Source organism: Olea europaea, unplaced genomic scaffold (genome assembly GCF_002742605.1).
Source record: "Olea europaea var. sylvestris unplaced genomic scaffold, O_europaea_v1 scaffold1713, whole genome shotgun sequence".
Taxonomy (NCBI): Eukaryota; Viridiplantae; Streptophyta; class Magnoliopsida; order Lamiales; family Oleaceae; genus Olea; species Olea europaea.
The window spans coordinates 147059-160062 of NW_019234824.1; the positions used below are offsets into that span (position 1 = coordinate 147059).

Sequence of the window (13004 nt, forward strand, 5' to 3'; positions counted from 1 at the left end):
TGTTGGAAGAATTTTGTGAATAGTGACGCCGAAATAAGTATAATGATGGTGACAAAGCCGAGGCAAGAGTTGGACTCTTTGTCCTTAAGTCGAATTTGCCCCGCAACGGTGCCTACGGATTTCGGCAATCGACTCCCAAGATACAACGGCTACACTTGTGTTTGTAGCACTCCAAAACACAAGTACAACGAACCAAATGTAGGCTTATGTACTCCACAGATGAAATGAAAGAAAATCAAAATAAATGAAATGATTTTGATTTTGGATAGAAGAGAGGATGAGAGACGTTTTTGCATATCAAACTGTGAGGAATAGGACACTCAAAGGGTCCTATTTATAGACCATGAAGGGGTGTGGTTGAGACCAAACCATGCACCATTTCCAAACAATGCACCTTTATGAAAAGGTGTCTATTCACTAATGGTTGAGGTCTTTTTCGTAATTTCTCATTCATCAGATATTGGTTTTCGAAATGCCAAATATACCCTTCAATACATGCAGAGAAATCAAAATTCTCTTTCGGGGGCGTTGCCCCCGACCCCCCACGAGGGGCGCTGCCCCCGATCCCCGTTTGTGCGCCCCGAAGCGGCGAAGTGGCAAACAATTTTGCCTAAACGGATTGAGTCGAGCTTTTGAGTATTTGGCCGAATTCGATACGAACTTTAATCGATTTTCAATTCTCAATTTATTTAACCAATATCCAACAATATATAACCTCAAGCTGTGAGTGTCCGAACTCCCTATCTAAGATGCAACAAATAACACTATAGAATCAAAGTATAATTGCGCAATTACAGGTTTCCGAATATCTTCTGAGGATAAAAGAAGAGAAATCTTTTGTAGTGATACTCAAGGTATCAACAGGGATTGCACTTAAAACAAAAATGGGAAAAGAAGAAAAGTTCAAAAGAAGAACGAAATGGGAATGAGGCACTTGTAATCCATGTCCAAACAAAATTTACATCTCTTTCTGACCTCAACTTTAGATTATTCATTCACAAATAGTTCAGATTCATATTATTCAAAATCAGAATTCGAAATTTAATAGCTCCAACGATTGATTTAACCTGAAAAAGTCCCAGAATCTCCTCGTGAATATATTAAAGTTTTTTATGGTGAAGGTGAGTTGTTTGGATAGAGAAGCATGGATTGAATATCAAAGAAGATCACTCGTCTAAAAAAGCCTTTCTCTGACACCATGAACCAATTCGGAGAAAGAAGAAGCATGTCATGTGATAGGTGGCAGAAGAATTTTTGATAGAGAATTACTTGACTCGATGGATGGCTTTCTACTCAAAGAAATCCAACTTGAGCGTGAAATAAATGTCAAATCATTACCCTTGATTTTCCAAAGAGGCTCAATGCAAAACCCGACATTGGTAGCACTAATGCCTCAAAGAACCTGGACTTAGGCAGTGGGAACACCGTTTTGATGAAATGAAGAAGAATGAATTGGAGGCATGAGAGAAAGAACTAGCGAACTACTTAGTTAACTTGCATTCTTTCCCGTATATCTTTTCTTAACATCAAAAATGTTGGGACTAGTAAACACTATAATATTGCAATCATGCTACCTGTACAATGTATTTTACAATCTGGTTTACAATGCATGAGTTGACAAATATCACATCCATCTATTTAAAAAATTGTTTTTGAAATCAATGGTCAGAATTTTATCAACACGCTTATTGTCAATCAAATTGTGCAAACACATTGTACAAGTGGCTTTATTCATAATATTGACAGACCTAACAACTAATTGATGAACTATTTTTCATTAATATTGTCCAATGCTTTTCAATTATAAAACGTATGACCCTACTTAATTGAATTTGACATTGTTCAACAGTGAGTTGCCTTATTTAGTGGTTGGTTGTTAAAGTTTTTTTATTAAAAAAATAACAAATTTTAGAAAAGTTAACGAAATGTGTAATTCAAAAGTTAAAGTTACGAATATCATGAAATGTTGTTAAAATTGATTGTTAATTTTAACCTCTATTTTCCCAAAACATTTTTAACTTCCCAAGCAAGCCCTCCATGTATTTTTTTATTATCTCAAGTTGAAATGTTCAACATGCTTTTATTTTATTTTGTCAAAAATTAGTTGGAACCCTAGGTTTGACAAATTGTGACGTGTCAACCATTTAGACAGTAACTTGCTACCTGATTCATTAAAGTCTCATTTGGTAGTTATTTTTTTCAAAATGTATTTTTCTCTCTTTTCTTTTCAATCACATATTCTTTATTAAAATAATATTACACGTAAATCAAAAACTTTTTCTTATTTCTCAACCACACATTTCACATCAATTTACTATTCTAAAATGCATTTTTACATAAAAATGTTTATCAAACACCTCGTAAAATTAGGAGATTATTATTATCTTATTAGCTTATATTTTTGTTTTTGACGATTTTGCCCCTTGTTTTCATTAACAACATCGTGGGAGCAACTTAACCAAGCAATGTACCACTCTCACACGCGCTTCAGAGGAAAATGGAACTCAAACGCTAGCATAGCGTGGCTCCTATTTTAGCGCGTGAGATGTAGGTTTGGTTGGTTTAATGTTTACCCGCGAAACCGCGACCCGACCCTACTGGCAAGAAGAGTGCGCACGCTGCTGAGTACTAGTCAACAGCGTTGTCGGTGACCAATCATTCTAATCTTTGTAATTGTGCTTATGGAATATGAATAATTCCAAGTTTATGATAGATTAGAAGTCAAGCGATTCCACTTTTTAGTTTCGAAGAATCGAAGAATCAATTAGTTTCTTGATTCTTCACTTATAATTCGAATTCTTTTGTTTCTTAACTGGATTCTGAGTATGGGGGCGTGTGTATCGAAGCCTAAAGGATGTGTGGGAATGAAGAGCAAATTGAAGAAGCCGATAAGAAGAAGAGGGAAAAGATCCCATAATTCATCTTACAAGCTCAATCGGGTCGAACCCTCTAAAAACCCAGCGGATCTTGCTTACAACAATCCCTCATTTCAAGGTACCAGATTTAGCTTCGATTCTCATATGTTGTTTCAATTGTTTAATTGAAACAGCATTACGTAAAATATTGCACTGCTTAAAGAAGGGATAATGTTTATGCGTTTTAATGCATTTGCATCTGCTAGGTCTTTTTCTTTTTCTTTCTCCCCCCATGAAATTTGGGATTTTGTAAAGAGAAAGATAAATTTGGGATTTTTAGCTTCTATTGTCATATGTTTTCTTTTTAAGATTCCTATTTTTTTTTTTTTCAAGTTCGATTATTTCAGTAAAACCGCATTATGTAAAATATTGCACTACTTATTTTTGGTTTAATGCATTTATTGGCATATAATCACTACGATGTGTTTTACTGCTCCAAGAAGAGATAATGTTTGTGTTTTAATTTATTTACATCGACGTCTTCCTAGCATATTTCTAGGAGTTCTGAGAAATTATTGATGCCATACATTTTTCTAAGATTCATCTTCATTTCCTGCTTATTGTTCCTGTAAATTATGGGCATTACTCGTGTATATATTAGTTTGTTTATCTAGTATATTTTTCATTAATCCCCATGGTTTATACAGGGAATGGTGAGCCGTGGTTTGATCCGGACTCGGTTCTTGGTTCTGATGGTGAAGACGAATTTTATAGCTTTCAAGATGGCAAGTAGTTTGAATATTTTGCTGTTTTTTGCTCACATATATTGTAGTGTTAATTATGGAGTTCCTTATTTTATTCTATTTGCAGATGTTTCACAAGCTGGATCCATATCAACTGGTGTTACTCCAAGATTTTCGAACATAGCAGATTATAATGGTATGGAATTTCAGCTGATTTCTGATGAACCCCAAAATGAGGCGAGGGATTCAGCTCATTTGGAGAAACAATGCAGAGATGAAAGAGCTGGCAATAATGATGATATGGAAATTTCTCACAACTGTGGACTTCTATCGAATACCCTGCTTCCTTGTCTTGCTTGTGCTGAGTCCTTAGACCAAAAGAGAAAATTGCAAAGCCCGAGATCAGCAAGTACAAGGAAAAAACTGTCTCTTACTACTTCTTTCAAAAGGAGAGAAAGACAACCAAATACTATGTTGCGTAAGTGTGTTTTTTCTCTTTGCATTTGGATTAAATGTTATTGTGACTATGCCCCTGTTTGGGCTCCATTATAATGTGTTTATGGGGAAAACATATTTTGGAATAATGATTTTTTTAAAAGAATGTGTGGTTAGAAAAGAAGAAAAAATTTTGGGTTTACGTGTAATATTATTTTATTGAAGAATGTGTGATTAAAAAGAGGAAGAGAAAAATGCATTTTGGATAAAATGGAGTCCAAACAGGGGCATATATGTAAGCGAGAAAGGGAAAAAAAAAATGCTATTCTTAATAATACTTAATAACAATCAATGATTATGTGTCTGTTTTTATGTTCAGCATCTCCAAAGGCCATTGTGGGAAGGCCCATAGCGGGTTGTCAAGTAACTCGTTCCCCATTAGAGAAGAAAATGTCTGAATCTTGGTCACAGATCGAGCCAAATACCTTCAAAGTACGTGGACGAAATTTTCTTAGGTGAGTTGTCCTTCTGAACATTGCTCTCTTCCATAAATAACTCATTAGCTGCACCCAAATGTCATGACATATACCCTTCAATATCAGTTTATTACCTTTCGGCTAGTAAACTTATATAGTACGTTTTACTGTAACAAACTGTGTTTTGGCAGGGATAAAAAGAAAGAGTTTGCTCCAAATCTCGCTGCATTTGAGCCGTTTGGAGTGGATGTATTCTTATCTCCACGCAAAATCCCTCACATAGCTCGATTTGTGGAACTCCCTGCCATTGATGCATATGGAGAAGTCCCTCCAATCCTTGTTGTAAACCTTCAGGTATAGCTTTCAAGATGGCAAGTAGTTTGAATATTTTGCTGTTTTTTGCTCACATATATTGTAGTGTTAATTATGGAGTTCCTTATTTTATTCTATTTGCAGATGTTTCACAAGCTGGATCCATATCAACTGGTGTTACTCCAAGATTTTCGAACATAGCAGATTATAATGGTATGGAATTTCAGCTGATTTCTGATGAACCCCAAAATGAGGCGAGGGATTCAGCTCATTTGGAGAAACAATGCAGAGATGAAAGAGCTGGCAATAATGATGATATGGAAATTTCTCACAACTGTGGACTTCTATCGAATACCCTGCTTCCTTGTCTTGCTTGTGCTGAGTCCTTAGACCAAAAGAGAAAATTGCAAAGCCCGAGATCAGCAAGTACAAGGAAAAAACTGTCTCTTACTACTTCTTTCAAAAGGAGAGAAAGACAACCAAATACTATGTTGCGTAAGTGTGTTTTTTCTCTTTGCATTTGGATTAAATGTTATTGTGACTATGCCCCTGTTTGGGCTCCATTATAATGTGTTTATGGGGAAAACATATTTTGGAATAATGATTTTTTTAAAAGAATGTGTGGTTAGAAAAGAAGAAAAAATTTTGGGTTTACGTGTAATATTATTTTATTGAAGAATGTGTGATTAAAAAGAGGAAGAGAAAAATGCATTTTGGATAAAATGGAGTCCAAACAGGGGCATATATGTAAGCGAGAAAGGGGAAAAAAATGCTATTCTTAATAATACTTAATAACGATCAATGATTATGTGTCTGTTTTTATGTTCAGCATCTCCAAAGGCCATTGTGGGAAGGCCCATAGCGGGTTGTCAAGTAACTCGTTCCCCATTAGAGAAGAAAATGTCTGAATCTTGGTCACAGATCGAGCCAAATACCTTCAAAGTACGTGGACGAAATTTTCTTAGGTGAGTTGTCCTTCTGAACATTGCTCTCTTCCATAAATAACTCATTAGCTGCACCCAAATGTCATGACATATACCCTTCAATATCAGTTTATTACCTTTCGGCTAGTAAACTTATATAGTACGTTTTACTGTAACAAACTGTGTTTTGGCAGGGATAAAAAGAAAGAGTTTGCTCCAAATCTCGCTGCATTTGAGCCGTTTGGAGTGGATGTGTTCTTATCTCCACGCAAAATCCCTCACATAGCTCGATTTGTGGAACTCCCTGCCATTGATGCATATGGAGAAGTCCCTCCAATCCTTGTTGTAAACCTTCAGGTATATTTATGCTTTCTATAAATTAGGGCCCATTTGATTGCAACGAATTCCATGGAAAATGTCACATCCGAGGAATTCGTTTTCTACTTTAGTTGTTTGATACGAAAGTAGAAATGGAGTTTGAATTCCAAGGTACAAACACTTAAAGCATGTTTTTTACCAATTCCACGAAAATCGAATTCCTATGCTTTTAGTGGTTTTTTCTTTTCCAACTTACATGGAATTTGTTTGTTTTTTCTACCTTTGCAATTAAACAGACCCTTAGTTTAATTCTCTTTCTTGGATCTTTTTTGTAGCTGAATGAAATGTAATTTCATATATAAATGCCATCCTGAGTATATATATCAAAATGCTGAGTTATTTGTCTTTTATGTATAACAAAAGTTTGCTTTTTTACTGCATCAGATACCACTTTACTCTGCCACCATCTTCCAGACCGAATACGATGGAGAGGGAATGAATTTTGTTATTTATTTCAAGCTTTATGAAAATTATTCAAAAGCTCTTCCTCTTCACTTTCAAGAAAACATCAGGGTAAGATTATGGCTTTTCTACTATTTCTATTACATCTAAAATTCTGTAACAATTTTGTTAGTTGTTTCTTTCCACTCGAATGTTTATTCATTGTTGCATAAATTTTTTAACTCCTTGGTTTTTATAAAACAGAGGATAATTGATAATGAAATAGAGAGGATTAAAGGTTTTCCAATAGATGCTAATGCACCCTTCAGGGAAAGATTAAAGATACTGCCTAGAGTTGTGAACGTAGAGGATCTTCAATTAAGTGCAGCTGAGAGGAAGCTGATGAATGCTTACAATGAGAAGCCAATTCTTTCACGCCCTCAGCACGAGTTTTACTTGGTAAAGTTACTCGGAAAAATCTTTGTGTGGTGCGGTCCTTTTAATGTTTCTGTCTATAGTTATGCCCATATCAGTGAATGGTTCATTAACTTATCTCGAAATGGGGTAAATTTAAAACGAAAATTTTTTGTTGAGTTATCCTATAGTTATTCTTCAACTGTTTGCTCTCTGATGATAAATCAGTAATTACATTCAAGCAACAAAACCAAAAAATAAATAAATCCAGGAAACCTGAATTATGTCATGTATTTTTTAGGCATTCTGTGGAGAGGATTTTCCCATTTTTTTTTTTTTTTTTTTTTCGCTCTTCTGAAATTTTTTACCATGTATCTCACGTGATAAAGGTTTGTATTGTCTTTCTTAGTGTTCATACCTCCCCACTCCCCCCAAAACTAGAAACATTAGGTTGACCTTATTGATATACGAACAACCCGGCTCTCTTTCTTAGCGGTCGATCCATGGTTGAAAGAAAAGTATACAATATGATTTGGTTCTATATAGTCCTTGACTTTGTGTGGTTTTCATCCGTTACTATTTAAGTGCAGCAAAGTACATTCTCTAGACCGTTTTCATTTATGCTGGTGAACCACTTTTCGGCCATGTTTACATGAGCTCATCTAGGGGGCAACTAAATTCTAGACTGAGATCTTGTATTGCTTACGATAGAAATTTTAACATTTCAACTTAATTAGTCTGTTAAAATCTGTGCAGGGAGGAAACTACTTCGAGATTGATTTGGATATCCACAGATTTAGTTACATTGCTCGAAAAGGTTTCGAAGCATTTCAAGACAGAATTAAACATTGTGTATTCGATTTTGGTCTGACAATTCAGGTAGCTATTTGAGCCCTGATCAAAACTAATGTTCGCATCAAAGGGTTAAATCCATCAATAGCCACCCAACTCTATCCTTAGTGTCACCATGTTCACTCAATTTGATTTTATTTCACCATGGCCACCCAATTTCATATAATTTTTCACTTGATTTTATTTCACCATGGCCACCCAATTTCAAAAAAATTTCACCATGGCCACTCAACTTCTTTTCACTAATTTTGAAAGGGTTAAAATGGTAACTTTGCAATATATATAATAAATAAAATTTAAAAAATAAAAATAAAAGTTTTTTTTAATTTAAAAAATGTTTTTTAAATAAGTTTTTATTTTATTCCAAAAACGTTTTTTAAATAAGTTTTTGTTTTATTTTATTTTTTTAGGAACTTTTTTTTAAAATAACTTTTTATTTTATTTTATTTCTCTAAGTAACATTTTTTTCAAATAATTTTTTATTTTATTTTTAAAATGTTTTTTTTTTTTTAATTAAGGTTATATTTTATTTTATTTTTTAAGTAACATTTTTTTAATAAGTTTTATTTTATTTTTTTAAGTTATTTTTAATATATAAGTTAAAGTTATTGTTTTATTTCTTTTAAAATTAGTGAAAAGAAGGTGGGTGACCATAGTGAGACATTATATGAAATTGGATAGTCATGGTAAAACGTCATATGAAATTGAGTGATCATAGTAAAATAAAATCAAATTAAATGATCATGATGATACTTGTATAAAGTTGAGTGACCATGATGAAATAATATCAAATTGGATGGACGTGGTGACACTAAGTATAAATTGAGTGATCATTGGTGGATTTAACCCTCACATAAAAACTTCTCAATTTCACGTTTTTTGGTGTAATGTGATGCAGGGAAACAAGACAGAAGATCTGCCAGAGCATATCATTTGTTGCTCAAGATTGAAGGAAGTTGACTGCGCTAAATATTGTCAACTCGGTTTCTGAGTCAAAACGGGAAATAAAGATCACTATGTACTTTCTATATACATCTGAAAGTATATCTTGTGTTACCCACGGGCAAGTTCTAATATAATCCTGCTGTTCAGTTGTACAGAATGGTTGAAGTTGAGTGTACAGCTCTATTGAAATATAAATATATCAAGCGAAATTTTCATTTCTTTCACCCCAAATTCTTCATTGAATGGTTACTAGAATTTGTATCTTCATTGACTGTTTGGTCCGTTTGATTGCAAGAATGTAATTTGGGTGGAAAGAAAATGAATTTCAGGAAATTGAATTACGTAAAATTTATTTTACTGAGAATGTGTTTGATTGGTATAATTTTTCACTAGAAAATGTTGAAATTTTCTATTTTTTGGTGTTCGTTTAACTTTGTTTTTTATGAAAATTGTCAATTAAAAGAATAAAATTTATTACAATTGGGGATAGATTATGTTTCAATTGCCAAAAAAAAAATAAAAATAATAAAGGCTGGATGGTGATAATTGGTTTTCCACAAAACCATGGAATTGGCACATGGGTGGAGGGAAGATGAAAAACAATTTGTATGGAAATTTTGGATTATCAAACAACACAAATTAAGTGGAAAATGGAGTTTCCATTTTCCATGGAAAATGGTGCTTTCTAACATGCCCTTGCTTTTCGGGATCCATGCTATCAAAGCATTCGGTATTCTAAAGCTAAAGTATTTGGTGATTATTCAATTAACCCTTGTAACAGAAATATAATACTATCAGAAAATCAGTAATCATCAAAGTATTCCAAAATGTTTGGAAAATGTTGGACTTGGGCTAGTGCTTCACTTCAATTGGGCTCTAGCCTTAGATTATAGGTTATTTTCTGCTTGGGCCATACTGGAGTTTCTTATTTGGGCCCTGAATACCGTTGCCAATTTATTTTAGTAACACGACTTTGGCTGTTTGATTACCTTTAATCTTGGCCTTTCATCTGCTTGTATTGTAGCTGTTAGATTTGTAGATTGTGACTGAATATAGATAGCCTCTCTCCATGCGGTTTTGAGTTTCTGAATCTGTGTGAGAAATTTCTAGGGTTCTCTCGTTTTGGTTCTCTTTCTGTAGTCTTGGTGGTTTTTCTCTGTATGGAGATTTCTTGAAAAGAACTCTTACCTTTAATTCATCTTACTAGAACAAGTTTTCCATAAGACTAGAAGAAAGGATAAAAAGCATCTCCAATATATTTCATGAATTATAGTTTTATGTGACAGATAAATTAAAAGACTTTCAATTTACGTGGTATTAATGATTAATTAATGGATAGTCATTCTCAAAATTGATTTCCAATATATTTTACGGAATGTTATCTAGGTGACTTTATTTCTCTTAAAACAAAAATAAAAATCATGTCTAAATCTAGATAGGAAATATAAATTTTGAAAAGAAATATAATTTTTTGAGTCACTCTATCTATACTAATGTTTGGATCTAGAAGAACTTCTCGGCAATGTCTGTTTTTTGTCTCCCTCATTGGCTTGCATTGAAGAGATTTTTAGTACATCATTTATTTTTGCTTCATAGCAAATTTGATAAGTGTATTTTATACACTTATTCAAGGTTTTAAAATGATAATATGCAGTTGCTTCTCGGATGAATTACGGTCTAAATTATTATATTTAATGTTGAATAGGTGAAATTCAATGATGGTACAGGAAATTGAAGGAAAACATTCCACCAACACACATATATATATATATAGGCAAAATATGGCGGAGTTTAGTGCCTACATTTTTCTTGAGAATTCTTCCATTGGCTTTACAATTCTATTCTCTAGATTTTCATGAATGGTGGTGGTATTCATTTCCAGCAATTATTGAGTCTCTAGAATATTTTACATGCTTAAGTCTAACAAATTCTAGATATTTAAAGTTGGTGATGATTTCTTCAATTCTCCCCTTTAGCACCAACTTTTCATTTTAACTCTTTTCTATTTCGTCACGCTCAATTTTGCCTCGACGAATTTTGAAGTGTTCGACCCTTTATTCAACGCATCTGCTGCTTCAAATATATACATGGCATTTCCATACTTTCCCCTCCATCAATTTCCAAATTGGAAAAATTGATACTTAATTTCCCACATTTGTCCAACCTTTTTATTTGAGGTTTTAAATTTGTACGTACCTCAATCTCGTGTTTTTTACTTGGCCTAATCTTCTTTGATTTACCACCTCACTTGATCTTTGTGTATTTTTTGTTTCCTCGTGGCTATGTTATACTTCTATAATTTCCTCTTGCAATTTGTCTCCCGTTTCCTTTAAATCTAGCAGCTCCTTCGCTGTGTATCCAAAGAATATACTTCTTCGAATAATTTTTTCGAGTCTAGTAGTTCTTCCCTCCATGAAGTCCACCACGAAGACTCTTCCTGAACCACGACGTCCTTTCTCGAGTCATCGATCCAATTATCTTTGCAATCCAATTGTTCAGGAACGACCACCATTGATGTGGCTTCATCCTTTAAGCTTGAATTTAATTTCTTTTCTCGGGCCTACTCAATTGTTGTTGTGGTTGCCTCAGCATCCCATTCTTTTTCACCAGTGTATTTATCTTCGTTGTTGGAGGTTGTTACATTACCTTCTGCTGGCCCCTTTTTAAACCAACTGTCTCTAGTATAATGGCCTCATTTTCCACATACAAAACACAAGTCATTAGATCATTGATATCTTTTATCTCTCTTGTCGCAATTTTGTTGAGCTCCTCTTGTTTGGTAGCTTCTTTTAATCTGTCCTTTAAATTTATCTTCTTTAAATTCCTTATAGTTTTGCTGACAAAATTGACCTCTTCTTTCATGACTAAATAATGCTTCTTTCTCTTCTTTTTTTATCGGGAGCCCTAACATTTACCTTGTCAACGCTTCTTGATCGGCCAACAAATTCTCAAGATTGACCAATGAAGGTTGCTCCTTACAACCTTGTATGCGGCAATAAAACTTCTAAATCCGGGTTTCAATCAATGTATAATTATTCTTCTTATTCGAGACTCCTAAATTTTACTTGAAGCATCTAACTCTGAAATTTTAGGANTGCAGCTCTTCCTACAAGAACCAAAATCATCTTCAGATCCTACCATGTATTGAGGATTTCTTTTAGATTCATCGTGAAGAACCCATGCGGGACATTGGATCCTTTTCAATCAATTGCTACTTGAACTGTTTGATGGTATATCAAACGTGCTCAAGTGTAACCATTTCTCAACTTCTACCGTGTAAGCTCAAAGGATCGGTAGTCTCATCAGGATGGAGAATGAAAAACAAGAAGCCATCGCCTTCCCTGGGTTTCACTGTCAAGAGAAGCAAAAAGAAACAAGAATATCATCAATATCAGAAAAGCAGATGATCCCACTTTAATGTTTCTATTTACGATACCTACAGTTCCATATAGACTCTCATTGAAACAAGAAGAAAGCAATATCAAGTCCAAAACATCAAAAGAAAAGTCAAGCCATTTTTAGAAAAACCAGACCAGTCATCACCCTTTTGCTGTCTTTCTCCAGCGTATAGAATTCAGTAAAAAACCGATGAGAGAAGAGAGGAGCAAAAAAATTGCCCTAAAGCATCTACATTGAGAGAACGAGAAATGAGCAAAATTTAACCATTAATACATACCTCTGAACTAGGGGAAACCATTTCTCCACCTTTCACAACATTCGACAAATACATTATCTACCGAATTGTTAATTAGCCTCGTCGCCAAAATAATCAAAGTGCGACTAATATTTCTAGAAGCGAGTCATTTACAGGGTAACAAGTTTTGGAATAGAATGAAGCTACCAAAAATATATATATATGTTGTTTAACCTTAGCGTTGGAAAGAAACATGCCAAAACATCCCATTAGAATATCCAAGCAGTAGATCATAGCTTAAATAATGTGTTCGTTACGTCATTTAATTGTAGATATCAATTCCATAAGAATTTTTAAGATTATTATTCAACTCTGAATTTGTCTTAGCAAGTACGAAGACTATTATTTTGGATTACCGGATTATTCCTAGGTGGTTTGAAGATTTATGTTAACCAAAATAATCGTCATAGACCACCCAAATTGACCCTTAGATTATCAATTCAACCTTTGCTATATTTGGTCATGTATTGCTGAGCTCAAAAGGTTTAAAAAAGAATATTTTTTTGTCGAGCGTCATTAGAAATGCAAAAAAGTTACTTATTTTAACTATATCTTTTATGGGTTGAAAAGGACAAGATGTCGATCATTTTATTAAT

The 13004-nt window shown here is 33.9% G+C and overlaps 1 protein-coding gene across 1 annotated transcript; it reads left to right on the forward strand.

Annotated features, from left to right (window-relative positions):
• Positions 1-2661: 2661 nt before the first annotated feature.
• Positions 2662-8945, forward strand: LOC111377734. Its single transcript, XM_023000862.1, has 9 exons — positions 2662-2994; positions 3563-3640; positions 3726-4076; positions 4413-4548; positions 4701-4863; positions 6507-6635; positions 6768-6962; positions 7674-7796; positions 8668-8945. The coding sequence occupies exons 1-9, from the start codon at positions 2826-2828 to the stop codon at positions 8758-8760; spliced, it is 1437 nt and encodes a 478-aa protein (XP_022856630.1). The 5' UTR covers positions 2662-2825; the 3' UTR covers positions 8761-8945.
• Positions 8946-13004: the final 4059 nt, after the last annotated feature.